The sequence below is a fragment of the Miniopterus natalensis genome, chromosome 7, assembly GCF_054644295.1.
Source record: "Miniopterus natalensis isolate mMinNat1 chromosome 7, mMinNat1.hap1, whole genome shotgun sequence".
In the NCBI taxonomy this organism is placed as follows: Eukaryota; Metazoa; Chordata; class Mammalia; order Chiroptera; family Miniopteridae; genus Miniopterus; species Miniopterus natalensis.
In genome coordinates this window covers 17,313,302-17,331,131 of record NC_142087.1, presented here as the reverse complement: position 1 = coordinate 17,331,131, position 17,830 = coordinate 17,313,302, and the positions used below count along the sequence as shown (strand labels likewise).

The 17,830-nt window shown below is 38.6% G+C and overlaps 1 protein-coding gene across 3 annotated transcripts in view; it reads right to left on the bottom strand.

Moving 5' to 3' along the window:
- Positions 1–17,830, bottom strand: part of ATRN (attractin) — a 109,492-nt gene that overhangs the window by 26,601 nt on the left and 65,061 nt on the right. For all 3 annotated transcript variants that reach the window (XM_087818846.1, XM_016212080.2, XM_087818845.1), the window contains 5 exons: positions 15,524–15,617; positions 13,708–13,760; positions 11,332–11,426; positions 9,019–9,097; positions 7,767–7,924 (listed from right to left, as the gene is read on the bottom strand). In XM_087818846.1, the coding sequence (XP_087674972.1) occupies positions 7,767–7,924; positions 9,019–9,097; positions 11,332–11,426; positions 13,708–13,760; positions 15,524–15,617 (479 nt within the window). The remainder of the gene's footprint in view (positions 1–7,766; positions 7,925–9,018; positions 9,098–11,331; positions 11,427–13,707; positions 13,761–15,523; positions 15,618–17,830) is intronic.

Genomic DNA, 17,830 nt, shown 5'->3' with positions numbered 1-17,830 from the left:
GCTGCCAGAGGGGCCTTTCAAAAACACTGATCTTCAGTCACTTTTTAGCTTAAAGTATTTTAATGACTCCCAGTGGTTTTTCAGGCTACAGTTCAAACCCCTCAGAAGAAACCTCCAGTCTCTTCATGACAGCCTCGGCCTAACTCTCCAGCATCCTGCTCATAGGACTGTCACTTCAGTTCTGCTAAACTCCTTTCCCCACACCAAACACTAACTCCCTGACCTCATGTTGCTTAGGACTCAGCTCTGATGTTGCCCCTCCTCACTGAGATTCAGGTGACAGAGGACACTCTCTCCCATCTCCTCCCAGGGTTCCCAGGAGCACAGACTCTGACATAGCTCCTGCTATCTATTCATGGCTGCTGCTCTGGGCCAGAAAATCTGCTGAGTGGATGGATGTTAAAGGAAGTCTAGTGCTCCTGGCTTGGGAGCTCACAGGAGAAAGTTCTGCTAGAGATGGAGATTTACCCATTCTAGTCATAGGTGGTATTCACAGATAGTGTGGATGACTATGTCCACAGTGATAGGGTCCAGAGGAAACCCAAGGGCACAATGTCATTGAAGAGCTCAGAAGAAACAGCCAAAGCCACAGGTGAAAAGCAGAAGAGAAGAGACTTTCAAAAAGAAGGAATAATAAATAATGATCATGATGAAATCCATAGGTAGTATAAGAACCTTGAATGCCACTTGAAACAAGGAAAAACTTATACTTTATGTAGTTTAGTTTTAAATGTATTTCATGCTTTATAATTCTTAAAACCCTTAAGGCACAGATATCTAACACCAGGGGGTTTATATATACTTCATCATAATTATTATACAATAACTGCAAACATTAAAAGTATATCTGACACTAGTCATAATAGTCAAAGAGAGGAAACAACCCAAGTATCCATTAACAGATGCATGGATAAACAAAATGTGGTATATCCATACAATGGAACATTATTCAATCTTAAAAAGGAACGAAATACTGAAACATACCAAATATGGATGAAGCTTGAAAACACTGTGCTAAGTGAAGAAGCCAGTCACAAAGGACCACATACTATGTGATTCGATTGATGTGAAATGTCCAGAATAGGCAAATCCATAGAGACAAAAGTAGACTAGTGTTTTCCAGGGACTGGGAGGAGGGAGGAATGGGAAATGACTGTTAATGGGTATGGGATTTTTTTTTTCAGGTGATGAAAATATTCTAAAATTGATGTGGTCATGGTTGCACAACTCTATGAATATATTAAAAACCACTAAACTGTGCACTTTAAATGGGTGAATTGTATGGTATGTGAATTATATCTCAATAAAGCTTTTACTAAAAAAAGTATATCCGAGTCAACAAAAGTTTCATACATCCTTTGCTCAGTATAGCAATCCTGTTAGCACCCATAAACATAACTCTAAAATCCAAATGAATGCCTGGTTCTCAATACAAATTCTGTGTTGCCTCCACTTGTGAACACTAGCCTCTTACATAAAGTAGCAGATGAAACACCCAGCATGGTGAGGGATTTAATATTAGTTCCACATTACAATAACAACCTCTGTTGCAGAGCCAGTAACAAGCCAGAATCCCAGCTTCACCACCCACTTTCCCCCTTCACACATCTTCCTGTCCGTTCTCTATCTTGAATACCCACACTCCCAAACTATCCTCCTGGCTGAGCCAGCTGAGTCCCTGCTCACTGGGGAGAACCTAGGACCACTTTCACAAAGCAGGGTTGAGGGAGGGGCACTCGGCCACAGGAGCAACTGACCAGAAAATAAGTGCAACTAGTCCCAACATACCCACCACCCTACTACACACAGGCTCTTTCAGTCTGGGTGGGTGTGTTTTTTAAAACTGCATCTACAAAGACTTTTAGTTAGTTTCAAATTCCCTGTTAGCAGTTATAAGTTTTGATCTGTTCCTAATTATGGAAAAGAATCCTGGGATCAGTTCAGAGTGAAGGAACTTGAGTTTAGAATTACCATTTTCAAAGCACCAATGTTTACAAGAATTTCTAAGTAGAGAAATAGATTTCCTCAGTTATTTTGCTTAAAAAAAATGAGAAGACAGAAAAGTTATTTTGCATGCAATGAAAGCGACTGAAATTTAACTGAATGGCCTATACTGCGCCGTTTAGACATTCCCTATTCTCTACATTTTTACTGAATTTGTACAGCCTCTAAGTGTGCATGCATGTGTTTAAGAGCTAACTACATCTCTACTAGAAAAGCGAAGGCTCTGAGGAAAATAGAGCAATAAAGAAACATATAGCTCCCTTTGTTGAGAACATGACTGCATCTGCCTGGGAAGACGCAAGCTCAGCCCCTCTGCCCAGCACACATCCAGATACAGTCCCAAGTGCAAAGAACCAGCGTCATGTGAGGACACTGAGAACACGAGATGCTACAGGTCTAGTCACACTGTTTGCAAATACCAACAAACAAAAAGACACATTTTCAATAGAACTTACCTGCTTTTTCAAGGCAAACTAAATGGTGAGCATGCCATCGTTTATTTTCAAAAGTGCTCCTGAATGCAGCTTTCATAAGGGGATTTTATTCAAGTGAGTGATCCAGCCCAGGTAAAGAGCAGCAAAAATCAGGAAGAAAATCGACATCTCTTTGATTCTTAAACTTAAAATTAGTACTTTTCAAAAGTAAGTGTGAGGAAGAGATCCCTCTAGAAGGAAATGCTCTAAAACCATTTCAGTGACTTTCAGAGGGTGGAGCAACAGAGCATCGGGAGGAAAAAAACTAGAACTCCGCATTGGCAACAGCACGGCTACCTCCAGCACAAAAGCCTGTTTATGCGCACGGAGCTCTCTCCAAATGGGAAAAAAGACAGCAGCATTAATGCAAGATTTTCACTAAAAATCTAAAAAATATTAATTATTTTTTCAGCTATAAGCAACAAAGTCTGAAGTTCAATTGGAGTCAGAATATCCCAAGGTATGCCATTGTGAAAACAATCTCTACTTAAAACAAGTCAACAAATAATATCTGCTAGAGCTCAAATCAAGTACTTTACAAATGTATATGATCTATAATTTTATATTGTTAGAAGGTATTATCAAATTGAAATTGTACTGACTGGAGCCTAGAGTTCAAGTTCTTTAGGGTCAGACAAGTAACCTAAACACTTGGTTGGCCCCCAAGATTCCCACTATATGGGTATATACACCCTATATAATCCCCTCCCCTAGAGTGTGGAAGGGCCTGAACTAATCAGATGACCCCTTTTATTATTTATTTATTTTTAAATATGTTTTATTGATTTTAGAGAGAGAAAAGGAGAGGGAGAAAGAGATAGAAACATCAACGATGAGAGTCACTGATTGGCTGCCTCTTGCATGTCCCCTGCTGGGGATCGAGCTCACAACCCAGGCATGTACCCTGACCAGAAACTGAACCTCCATCTCCTGGATCATAGGTTGATGCTCAATGGCTGAGCCACGCCAGTGGGGCTAGATGACCCCTTTTAAAAGAGGGTCTAAAGGTCACAGTCAGAAGAAGACAGAAAGGTGAAGCTTCAACAGATTATATCTATATTTGGTCTAAAAGTTTTATTTTCAAATGTCTTAAATGTTATAGAAATAGAATCACGCAAAATGCCAATTTCTAATCCCCCCCCCAAACTCAGCAAAATTTCCTTGGGATTTATCCAATTTGTATCAATAGTTTCTTTTTATTGCTGAGTATTATTCCATGATATGTGCATAGCACAATTTAACCATTTACCAGGTGAATAATACTTGGCTTGTTTCCAGTCTGGGGCTATTATGAAGTTGCTAAATACTGCTGTACAGGTGTTATAAACATTGGTGTACAGGTGTCTGCGTGAACATCAACTTTCATTTCTCTGTGATAAATGCCCAGGAATGCAAGTGCTGGATTGTATAGTAAGAGCAAGTTAAGTTTTATAAGAAAACGCCAAACTATTTTCTAGAGTAGCTGTACCAACTCACTTTCCCACCAGCAATGTACACATGATCCAATTTCTCTGGAACCTCTCTAGCATTTGGTGTTATTACTATTTTCCATTTTAGCTATTTTGATAGGTGTACAGTGATATCTCATTGTGATTTTAATTTGCATTTCATTAATAGCTTTTGATGTTAAACATCTTTTCATGTGGTTATTTGACATACGTATATCCTCTTGGGTGAAATGCTTTTTCATGTCTTTTGTCCATTTTCTAAATGAATTGTTTATTAATGTTGAATTTTGAAAATTATTCTTCTTTTTTTTAAATCCTCACCATGGATATGCTCACTGATTTTACATGCCCTGATCAGGGATCAAACCTGCAACCTAGGCACGTGCCCTGACCAGGAACTGAACTTGCAACCTCCTGGTGTATGAGATGACGCTCCAATCAACTGAGTCACACCGGCCAGGGTGAAAATTATTGTTGTATTCCAGATACCAGTGCTTTATCGGAACTACAGTTTACAAATATTTTCTCCCAGTGTGTAGCTTGTTTATTCATCCCCTTAACAGGGTCCTTCACAGAAGAAAACCTTTTTGTTTTGATGTAGTCCAATTTATCAATTTTTCCTTTTTTTTTAGAGAGAGAATCAGAGACATAGAAACACTGATAAGAGTGAAACATCAACATCAATTGGCTGCCTCCTACATGCCCCTGCTGGGGATTGAGCCTGAAACCCAGGCATGTGTCCTTACCTGGAATTGAACCAGTGACCTCTTGGTGCACGGGTCGAGATGCTCAACCACTGAACCATACCAGCTGCACTTATAAAATTTTCCTTTTATGGGTCGTGCTTCTGTTGAGTCTAAAAACCTTTTGCCTAGTCTTAAAGTGTGAAGATTTTTTCCTAAAATTTTATAGCTTTATTTTACATTTTAATCTGTGATCCATATTGAGTTAATTTTTATGTAAGATGTGAAGTTTAGGTCGAAGGTCTTTTTTTTTTTTGCTATGGTTGTCTTAATTGTTTCAACACTACTTGTTGAAAAGGCTATCCTTCCTCCACTGAACTGCCTTTGCACCTTTGTCAAAAAACAGTTGGACATATTTATGTGGATCTATTTCAGGCTTCTGAATTCTATTCCATGTCTTTCCTCCAGTAATACCCACAATGCTTTGGTTACTCTAGCTACATAGTAAGCTTTAACACTGCATACAGTGATTCCTCCCACTTTATTCCTCTTTTTAAATCCCCCCCCCCCCCCCCAAATCCTCACCCGAGGATATTTTTTCCATTGCTTTTCAGACAGAGTGGAAGTTGTAGGGAGGAGAGAGAGAGAAACATCGATGTGAGAGAGACACATTGATTGGTTGCCCCCTGCACGAGCCCAACTGGAGCAGGGAACTGAGCCTGCAACCAAGGTATGTGCCCCTGGCCAGAAAAGAACCCAGGACCCTTTCAGTCTGTGGGTGGACGCTCTAATCACTGAGAAAACCATCCAAGGCTATTCCTCTTTCTGAAAACTGTTACAGCTATTCTAGAATCTTTGTCTTTTCATATACATTTTAGAATAAGTTTGTCTATATTTACAAAAAAATCTTGTGATTTTTAAAACTGTTTTTTGTTAGGGTAAAATATATATAAGATGAAATTTACCATTTAACCATTTTTAAGTGTATGATTCAGTACACTTAAGCACAGATGCTGCAAAGGTTAGATAAGAGGACAGTGTGAAAAACTTTGTGTCAATACCTTTGAAAAATATATGAAATAAAAAATCTTAACTGAGCTAAACAGAAAGAGAAAATCCAAAATATCCTATGATTATTAAAGAAGCTGAATCAGCAGTTAAAAACAACTCCAAATATAAAACACCAGAATCAAATGACTTTATAGATCTATCAAGTATTCAAGGTTCATGTCATTCTAATCTTACATAATCTCTTCCAGAAATGAGAAAGAAAATTCCTCAATTTATAATTATTAAAGGTTAGTTTAACCTTGATATAAAGACCACAAGGACAGGAAAGGAAAATTATAAGACGTTCTCATGCATGAAACAGATATAATGTTCTAACCGAAATACTAGCAACCTGAATCCAGCAATGCTTAAAGTAAGAAAATGTTACACCATGCCCAAGTCAGGTTTCTCCCTGGAATGCAAATGACTTCCCAGGCCTGGCTTGTACAACATGATGAACAGGTGGTGTCATTCACTGAGAAAGGAAGCACAGGATTTGGGGCTAAGGTCACAAGAATGACTATGTGCTGAGTGCAGAGGGCTTGTGGATGTCCAGGTAGATACGTCTAGGCAGCAACTAAGAGTACTTACTGGTGTGGGATAAGGATAGGCTGAGCTGGAAACAGAGCCCTGAGAATCACCAGAGAGTAGTAGTACCTACACGTGGGATGGAACTGTCCAGAGACTACAACGAAGACAGAAGAGAACCAACCTGAATTCCAGACAACCAATGTTTAAGGAAGGAGATCCCCTAAAAAGACTGGCCAGAGAATCAGGGACAGAAAGGCCAGGTAGGCAAGAAAGACAGTGACTCAAGTCACTCTATTGAAAGAGTGGAGACTGGAGAATTCAGTAACTGGAATTCACTAAGGGCAGTTTCAGGATGTGGTGAGGGGAGGAGACAGACTGTTCTGGGCTGATGGGTGAATGAGTAAGAGGAAATAGAAATAGGGAATGTGGTCAATGCGTACGAGAAGGCTGGCTGAGGAAGGAAGCAGGCCGTGCAAGAGCAAAAGGAGAAGCAGAATAGAGGATGAACTTGTAGACCATTTAGACAGGAAAAGGAAAGAGGGTGGTGAGAAAAAATACAATACAGCCTGTTCTCCACATTCCGGAAAGGAAAAGATTGTTCTGTAGTCACAGCCCTGAGGCATGAACACACAACCACCAGAACTAGACTGCAAACCCATCCTTACTGATCTGTGGGAACTTGCTTCAGTTGATCATGCTTTGGAAAGTCGACAAACAGCCACAGCCCTCGTCCAGTGACCATGTTTCCATGGCTAAAGGTAAACCAGTTCCTGAAAGTCCACCCATCCCTAAATTCCACATTTACCCAAAATGAAGGTGGTGAAAGAGAAAAGTATTAAGGCAAGGCCTCAAGGACACAGTAGCAGATGATTATAAAAAGCACAATTTGGACCATGTGTCTTGGAAGACAGGGAGTCCACCAGTGCCCTGGGAGCAGAGAAAATGAGCAGATGGATAATAGTAGTGGCTGCAGCAGGTGACATGAATCCTTTGACTTACCCTTGCAGGTCACATGTACAAAAAATCTGAGATGTGGAGAGGCTATCTGAGCTGTACAGGAGCAAGCCAGGACTCAAACCCACACCGGTTTGACTGTAAGGCCTAAGCTCTTTAATGTGATCTTACACTGCCTCCCATCACACACTATCCCGTCTTCCTTTAAACTGATCGCATTTCTGGGATTTTTCCACGTGGCACTTTCCACATTCTAACTTTCACTGGTTATACGTGTGTTTTTCCTTTATACCCACCTTACTCCAGAATTGAAGCTCTTTATGTAGTTCTACAAACTTTTACATGGCAAGTGCTCAATGAAGAAATTACAATTAAAATGATCAAATCTGTTACGTGACAACTTGCTTTCAAAAGCTCTGATAACTTTCCTCCATAAGTGGTCTACACCATCCCCACTACAATCTTCTACGGTAGTCATGTGCTCAGTACTCGTGTGCCATAGATACTACAGAGGCAAAGCAATACTGTACATCTCGTTTACCACACGTTCCAAATTAGGGAATATAGTCTCCACTAAAGAGAGTTCACCATGTCTGCAGATGAGACCAAAAAGCATATCTTACCTGAATTTTGATGGGCCAGGTGAAATTACTGACATAAACAAAGAAAGTGATATTCGGGTGGTTGCGAAAATCAAACTTCTCATTAGAGAAGCTATCTTTGTACTCTTTAATGTTGGTTTTTGAAACAACAGGCGTCTCTTCTCCAGCCTGGGTTCCAGCTATTAGGAAGAAAAGAATTAAACAGAAGAGACTATTTTTTGGGGGGCAGAATCTACCCTCATTAATAATAAGGATAACAGCATTTACTAAACACTTACGACATTTCTTCCAGAAACAGCCTTTAAGAGCTCAATCTCATTTAATCCTAACAACTCTATTATCCTCATTTACGGATCAGGAAACTAAGGTTCCGAGAAACTAAGTAATTTGGTTCAGGTCACACAGCCAGGAAGAAGTGGAGCTGGGATTTGAAGCTGGGAAGACAGATACAAGCCCACGGCCTTAACCAGAATGATTTTACCAGGAATCCCTGCAACTCCCCTCCAGTGTTATGGGCTGCACGTGGCCATGAAAATAAAGATACCACTAGAATCCAATTAAGAAGCAGTGACATCCACTCTGTTCACAACACTTCAATTGCTCTGCATTTCCCCTTTACTGTTTGTCAGTGCTCTGTATCTCCCCTATAGGGGCACAAGTACAGTGCAGCACAGTAAGTAATAGGCAGACTTCAAACCCAGGTCCGTCAAGCTATGTCTTAACCACTACTAAGGCCCACCTTTTACTTTTTGAGTAGATTTTTGCCCCAGTACATCTTCAGTGACTCACAGTAAGATAAGCAAGATAGCAAAAGCTGTGCTCATAGAGTCTGATTTAATTCCCAAAGTGAATTTCCCTGTACCTACTAAAATCTTATTCTATTTAAATGTTTCTATTTCTTGGAACTACGAGTCACTTGCATTTTTCACTTCTGAAGCACGGACGGGATAATGGCAGTGGCAGAACAGCAGCTGCAGAATGCTATTAGTGGTGGTGGTAGGGCACCGGTAGTGAGCATGTACTGAACCTGGCACCACTGTAGGCACTGGCACGTAGAACCTAATTTAACCTATACCACAATTCTCTTTATGATGAATAACCCTAAAATCTAGAGAGGGATTTAGACATTTGCTCAATGTCTCCCAGCTAATAAGTGGCAAAGCAGGGTTTCAAACCCATCTGTCTTTCTTCAGAACCCTCTTTCTCAACTCCTACATCATGTTTCTTAATCTATTAACTCCACTCAGAAGGTCTTCTCTAGGTATGTTTTTACCTGAGAAGCTGGCGGCCCAGGTGATGTTGAGGTTGAAGTTTTTGGAGGCATTGATGAACATGTCCAAATCCCTATTTTGCTGATGAGAGGTACAGATAATTAGAAAATTAATTAGAATAGTTTCCAGATTTTAAAATAAAGCAGTAAATTTTACTTTTACCTTTCTTAATTACAAAGCAAATATTTTACAATGTCTTAAAAGAAACTTACATTTATAGAAGAATTAGCAAAATTTCTAACCAATATAAGCAATATACCCCAAATAAATTTGATTTCTCTCCCATAAAAATATATGGAATTTAATGGTTTATCAAATGCCTAACTCCATGAAAAAGATATCTTTTTTAAAAATAGCCTCACCAGTGCACAATGACTTACAGTCTATGTTAGGGAAATTAGCCTCCTAAGGAACCTCTGGGAAGCTGTTTCCAAATGTCTGGGTAGGAAAACACTTGATCAAGGGCCCCACTTTATATGTATTTATAAATTCAGCCTATGTACTTCTGAACGAATACAGTGTAAAGTTCTCCAAAACAGAAATGGTTTTAAAAGCAGCATATAATGCTGAAATAAACTAAATAAAAAAATAATCTGATTGTATTAATTGGTGATATGAATAACATTTTTCTCTCACTAAAAATATTATTTCAAGAGAAAGATGACTAAATATATTTCATTAGCTTTGAAAACCTTGTTTACCACTTAAGAGATATAGAACTTTAAAGAACTAATTGAATTTATTTTGATTCTTGGTTTTGATGACTGAAAAGATATGTCTGAGAACTGTGTAAATTTTAATACTATTTTTTACTTTTTACTGACATTTGGCAAATAAATTTTTCTTGGTGGTATTTTTGCAAATAAGTCATACATTGTAATTTTATATTTTAAAAATGGATCCAATCTTGCTGAAATTCTTCATTTTGTAAGATAAAACACATTAGAAAATTAAAATTTTAAAGGTATTGTTTTGATAGTTTTTACAGGACAAAACCACAACAATGGGAACGTTTTCAAAATGGAATCTCCAAATCAGAAGTTTCTCTCATAAAGCAGTTACCTTTTCATTTATTGATAACAACCTCACCTTCCTCTTGAAAGGACAGCTCAAGTGTTTAATTTTAATATTTGCTAGCAGCACACTACTAACAATTACTTCTTCACAGAAAGGATCAATAAATTTGGAGTGCTTTTTTAAAAGACAGAAGATACATACTGGATACCTCTATTAAATATTCTCTCTTAAGATAAACAGGGAACTCCAGAGAGGTCCAAAGATTTTCATGGTCACTCCCCACCTAACTAAGAAGTAATACCAAGAGTCTACTATGATCATTTAAGATAAAATTAACAACATCAATTACATCCTGAAATACTGAGCACTTCAACCCCTTGCTTATGAATAAGGAAGTAAATAAATTTCATGTTTGGTACTTTTGCTATAACCTTATCCAAAAATCTTTTTTCAAAATTCCACCTAACACAGCCCCTGAAATGATATGCCTACATAATTTTTCCACAAAATATTTTCATTTTAAGTACACTGATGAGAAATAAGAAACTTCTAAGGAGGCTCCTAAATGATTTATCATCAGGTTTAGAAAAATTTCATTATGTACTGGAGTGGGTAATGAATGACTTTATATTTCATTGTAGAAACTGTGTAGGTATGTCTTCATGTTCTAGATGCGTCAATTTTAAATGTCATTTTGCATTGGCTCCCTTCTACCACTAGGAAATACCTTATGGCAAGCTAGGATTCATCATTAACCACAGTTGATATTAATCCACGTTTCAAATAGTCCTCTTAATAATTTCAATTCTTTCTGGTTGACTTTTTGTTGGATCCAACTAAACCTTCATTGTTTTTACCTCCTAATGAGCCTAATAACTTATTCTATGAGAAGTGTCACCTCTGCCACCTCCCTTGCTTCACTGGCATTGATTTTAATCCAGTTTCTTTGTGAGTACTATTAAGCCTCTGATCTACTTGGAGAAAGTAAATCTGGGCTCTGCCATCTGCCCCTCTGATGGGGGGAGTTTCCCTTGCAGTCTCTCCTTTTCTGTATGGGGATGCAATGGGCTGATGGGCAAACCAAGATTGTGTGGAGTCAAGGTCAGTCTGTGAATCAGATACTGGTAAATCTTAAAACCATTCTTGCCTTTTAGGTGGAAAGGAGATAAAATGTAGATACTAACTTTTCTTTTCTGTACCTCTAAACATCATCCTGTGTGCTCCATTCTGGAGACCCCTGCTAAGGCAGTGCTTCTATCCATAATGACCAAAAAAAAAAAAAGACTTTTAAATCTTACTTCATCAGGTGTAGCCACAAAATTGATGGCTGTGTAATAGCGGTCATCCTCCTGGGACAGGCTAAAGGTGAACTGATAGTCAATAAGAAGAGTATCTATGATAAGAAAGACATGTGTATTTAAAAACTGAAATAAAACCAAGCAGGTTGCTAGAAATACACCTTGATTATCTCATAAATATTCAAGAGCCAGGAAAGCACTTTTGGCTCACTTATAGCAGGGACTGTGAGCAGTATCATTTTGTTTGGGTTAACCCACTAAACTCTGCTTTTATCATGACCCTGGTGGAGATTTTAAGCTCCAAACTAACTCACCTACAAGTATTAATTAAACATATATTACATGCTAGGTTGTGCTTAAGGATATAATGCTATAAACAGGGAGTTGTTGGTAATTTTATTTTTAATTGTTTAAGAAACTGCCATATGGTTTTCCAAAGTGGCTATACCATTTCACAGTCTCACAAAGAATGTTTGAAGTTTCTCCACATCATTGTTAAAACTAGGTATTAGTTTTTATTTTTCAAGACAGTAAATAGATTATAAATGTACCACACTACAAAAATTCACTGACGTGGTTTCAGGTTCCACATGGTAACTAACCTTTTAAAAATGGCGAATTATCTGGTTTTGGTATGGAATCAAAGGATAATATCCATAATTATCTGAAAGGTAATTAAAGTACTCCCTTTTCCAACTATATGTCTGGTGAGGCCAGGTTCTTCTCATGTACTTTCTAAAAAAATTCTTTATTGTTGAGAGTATCCCCTTTTTCCCCCCCATTGACCCCTTCCACCCAGATTCTGCCCCACCTGGGCCTTCTTTTACCTAAGAGATATATTGTAACAGAATGTAGAAGCAGGGAGTCTCCAGTTGTCTTCTCTTAAGCCACAGTATTGGCTTTTGAGTCTAGTATTCTAGGGGTGTATCTCACTGTGATTTTAACACATATATGCCGAATGTCTAATATCACTTATTTTTTCAATGTGCTTACTGGCCATTCATATATATTCTTTGGTGAAGTATCTATTCAAATCTTTGCCTGTTTTTAACTGGAACTGTCTCCTTATTCAGTTGTAAGAGTTCCTCATATACAGGGTATCCCCCCAAAAATGTGTACACACACTCTGAATAATTATAAAGGCAAGATTTATTAAAATACATTTCACTTTCAAAACTGAGCTATCAGCTGTTAAAGTGTGTATACATTTTTGGGGACACCATGTAGACTGGAGATAAGCCCTTTATCAAATACACACTTTGCAAACATTTACTAGTCTGTGGCTTGTTTTTTAATTTCATTATTTCATTTCATCTTTTTAAATAACTGAGGAAAAGCTACTCTTTGTCGTCACCTGAGGATATGCTTTTTATTGATTTGGGGGGGGAAGGGGAAAGAGAGAGAGAGAAAGAGAGAAAGACTGATGTGAGAGAGAACATTGATTGGCTGCCTCCTGTATGCTCCCCAACTGGCAATTGAACCCACCACTTTCAGTGTAGGGGACAAAGCTCCAACTGCGTCACACAGGCCAGGGTTTGTTTTTATTTTTTAATGGTGTTTTTTAAAATGTAAGTTTTAAATTTTGTTAAGTCCTAATAAACAACTTTTATGAATTATGCTTTTTGAATCATATCTAAGGACTTTTTCCCCTACATAGGTCATAAAGTTTTCCTCTTTCCTCTGGGGGGGGGGGGATATATATATATTTTCACATTTACAGGATTCAAATGGACATGAATTTTGAGGGGACACTACTATTCAACCCAGGAAAGAGGTATATAATTATAGTGGGTATGCCAAACATGAACTCCTTTTTCTTTAGTTCCATAATCTGGACTCTATGTGAGTTCTCCTACTGGAAGAAAACATTTACCCATAAGGAACTGGTCACTTTGCCAGATTTACCTTTCATTATATATTAATCATTAGAGATTTTATTTTCTATATTAGTTCCTAAAGTGATGGTTAACCCAAATCAGATTCAGAGAGAATGTTAACTTTAACTATATTTTAAGAATTATTTTTTTTATCTATATTCTAAAATAAGAAATACAGTGAGCCCGACCAGGTAATGGCAAATGAAATAAGGTTTCAAGAGAACAGAAGCAAGGAAACCAGAGATGTGTATCTCTGTACTCTTCCCTGATATCTGCTATGGACATACCAACATAAACCACAACCACAACGCAGTTTAAAAATGTGTTCACATATGTATTAAACTTAACAGAATGCAAAAACATCAAATAAGGGGACACTTCCATGGGCTGTTGCTATATTCCTATAGCACTTACCATTCCTGAACAATGTTAAAGACAATAATGAAGCTGTACTGAACAACTTTGCTTCTAGAAAGATAAGAATTACAAAAACACTTACAATAACACGTTCCTTTGAGAGGGTTTCCCTGGTATCGATTTTCTACCTCACATCTAGGGGGGAAGAAAATGAAGATTATTTTCTACAGAGAATCTATATTCATTTTAAAATCAAGTAGATTCTTTAACATAAACTACAGCTTTGAGTCAGTACAATTGCACTCTTCGCTGTTACTCAAATCAGGTGAACTAGAAAGAGCATGCATTCATTTTCAATGCTGACTGCCCAGCAGTTCACACCACTACTAACTGAGGAACATTTGGCAAAGCACATGAGATAAATCCAAATATAATAAATCTAGATCCTACTTATAATCATGAAAAACACATTTTCACTTTTGTGTGAACTAAATATTCTTCTAAAAGTGCAGTTAAAACATTTTTCATATATTCATTTTTCAACTCTTCCCTGTTTTCCCTGGATAAACTGATCTTATTCTTTAAATACAAATGAGAGAAGGCTAAACACAAATAATCTTTTTTTAAACCGTGGACACAGTTCACCAGTCTGGAGAAAAAATAAGTTCTAGTCAAAAAGAATTATTAATTTTCTCATAGGTATCATCTATGAACACCAGGCAGCCACAACACTAAGAACTATGGAAAAAGAAGGGGAAAGCTTGGGTCAAGCACTTTTTCCAGAAAAATAACACAGGGATACGTGTCCTTTTATCCAGGGTGATTAACAGTACTTGCTTATACCTAATCTCTTAAAAAGACTGGAGCTATTTCTCATTTCTTTGTTGTATACCAAAACTGAGGACAGGAATGATTAATTTTGCTCTATTACATTTTTCTGTCTAAAGAAACCGAGATTCAAAAATTAAATTTGATTTTTGATTAGACTTTTCCTCATGTACTGGCTTTAGGGCAGCATAAAACCAGTGAATGTAAACACTTGTACAAACCACAAAATGTAGACAGACCATTTCCCTCCTAGACACTACCATCAAGACCTCAATCACTGGTGACATTTATGGTGTTCTTTAAGCAAAACAAAGTTTCCAACGACACATCTGCTTGTATCAGCTCAGTACTTTGATAGTACTAAACATTTCTAAGTCCCTTCTTGAGAAAATGAGTAAACCTGGAGCAGTGTTTCATGAGGTTTTCTGGTGAGGCAACAGGAGTGTATCAATTGGCGAACAATCTCTCGTCTTTTGACATCCCAGGACATTAAAAACAATTACTGCAAGTCCCTACTGAAAGATGTGGAAACTGAGGTTCAGCATAGTGAAGTGATTCACCTCAAGAGGGCCCTGCTCAACGGAGGCTAAGCCAGGGCTGAAACCCCACATTTGCCTGCATCTTCATGGATGGGGATCCAACTCTCCCCTGGAAGATGTCTCATATACTTCATCAAGGAAAATGCTAGCACAGGGAGGACTGTGTTAAAGGTCAGCGAGGATCATCTCCATTATCAGACAACCAAAATGCCAAATAAAATACTGCCCTGGAATACCAGCTCTTCCAACTCTATCATTCAGAAAAGGGTGTAGTCTTCTGATATGACAAAAATCAAGTAGTGGCTGAAGTTAAATGACTAATCCAAGTCAGCAACCCAGGGAATGTCAGTGTCATTCAAACAAAAATGTGAATTGAAGAGTCATTAAGAAATTACCGCTAAACTGACAACCACTCAGTATGGAAGCTGACCAAGCTAGACCTGTCTGAAGTGGGAAGGGCAAAATTCCAAATCGATCAACTCGGGGATCCCTTAGAGCCCATGGCAACAAGGCACAGACCCAGCTGACCTGGCTGTCAGTCACTAAAGCCAGGCGTGGCCTGGGCAGGGGTCCGGGGAGGGTGGTACTCACAGCTGGCACTCGTCCCCCTTGACGCCCTTGGTGGTGCAGAAGCACTTGCCCGAGTTGGTATTGCACAGTGATGCATGCCCATTACACTTACATGCTGGAAGGAGGAAAAGGAATGTTGGTCACAAATGGCTTAAAAGATTATTACTATAAGAGACATTTTCTAAAATAAGTAATTTTATCTGAATGGATTTGATATGAAAGATTAAAAGCATTTAATGGGTAAGATTCTTGTTTTTCAGCTAATGATTTATCTCAAATAATGTAAAGGTAACATTAAAGCAACCAAAGTCAAAGGACAGGTGGAAAGAATGTCATTTCCACCGCCATCTGAAGCAATCACAATTTTTATCTTTTTCAACAGATTGTTTTTCACTATTACAATTCGTTCACTGAATAAACATTTATGAAGTATCTCCAGTCACTTGGTATGGGGACACATGCACAGTCCTTGCCCCCATGGAGATGTTCTGAGTCATCACTACCCAAGGGGAGAGTTGGTCTGCACTCTGCCTCAGCTCAGGTGCCTTCTCCACAAAGGTCACGTTTCAAATCACACCAGGGCTCAGAAGTGGGGTGGGATTCCAATGGCAGGTCAGCATTTCAGAGGCTGTTCAGGACTCACCACCCTTCCTTGCCTTCTTCTTAGCCTCCATAGAAAACAATCCTGTTATCTCCCTCCTCTACCCATCAATACCTCTCTACCTCTTTTAATCGAGCACATAAATATGAGCTATAATGAATTTTATGCTCTAGGTGAAATAAGTCTTTTTGCCCAATTCCTTTTCACTTTACACTCTGTTTTTCTGAGAATAAATTAAAGATATTAGGCCCGCCGGGTGTGGCTCAGCGGCTGAGCGTCGACCTAGGATCCAGGCGATCGGGGTTCGATTCCTGGTCAGGGCACATGCCTGGGTTGTGGGCTCAATCCCCAGTTGGGGGCGTGCAGGAAGCAGCTGATCAATGACTCTCTCATCATTGATGTTTCTATCTCTCTCTCTCCCTCTCATTTCCTCTCTCTGAAATCAATAAAGATACATTAAAAAAAAAAAAAGATATTAGGCTGGAGATAGGTGTACTTTTAAAATAAATCTTGCAGAGAAAAAAAAATCACCTAAAGAAACATATGAAACAGAATAGTAAAGCAGTTAAGAGACTAGATGAACATTCAGAAACATGAGTGTTCAACTCTTGGCTCAGCTGAGTATGGAGACAGGGTGCAGTGTATTAATAAAAAGCAAAGGCCTGAAGTCAGATTGTCTGGGTTTGAATTCAGTCCCCTCTACTTAGCTCCTTTGTAACTTTGGGCATGCTATTTAACTCCTCTAAGTCTCTGTTTCCTCATCTACATGATGGGGAAAATAACAGTACCTATCTCATAGGGTTATTGTGAGAATTAAATGAGATAATACATGAATGAAACGCAGTAAGCATTCAATAAATCATGGCTATTATCCTTAAGGACTATACAATTCTCAGAGGAAAACATAAAAGACCTGGTGCCACTAACAGTATTTTAAAATGCTTTCTATTGTGGATACTCTAAAAAAATTATGTTAGTTCTAAGTTCTGGACAATAGTACTCAGGTCCCTGTTACCGAGTGGGACGGCAGATGGCAGATGCAGATATGGGGATAAAGACAACAAGGCACAGACCCAGCTGACTTGGCTGTCAGTAGGCACTTGGAGGCACAACCAGGCCCAGTAATTAAAGCCACACACCCTAGATGTGGTTCCCAACATGGCCACATCTCGCAGTGAGAAGTTAGGCAGGTTCCTTGATCATGAAGATAATAAAAGCACCTATGTCTCGGGTGGGTGCGAGCACAATGCCTTGTAGACAATTATCAGTAAGGTTAGGTACTCTGATTACTGTCAAATGGATGGTGCCTATTCACAGAAGTGGAAAAATATTTTTACTGAATATCTTTTCATCTCAGCAAGAAATTTTATTTAAGAGTGGCAGGAATGACATCACAAGAGTAATAGTAATTGCTCGTATCTACTATGTGTCATGCACTCCTCTGACTGCTTTCACTTCAACCACCACCCTAATATCCCCATTTTCCAGATAAGGAAACTAAACCCCAGAGAAGTTAAAGGATATACTGCTGGAACACAGTTCTCTCCTGGCTGCTCTGAGATCAGACCTTTCTCAAGGGCCATGCTACGGAGCTTGGAGGCAGAATTTGGGGAGGAGCTAAAGATTTTATTTTCTTATTTATTTTCCTGCTCCGAACCTGAAGGGTGGTAATGGGAGAAGATATGACTTTGGGTGGTAGGCACACAGAGCAATATACAGATCTTGTA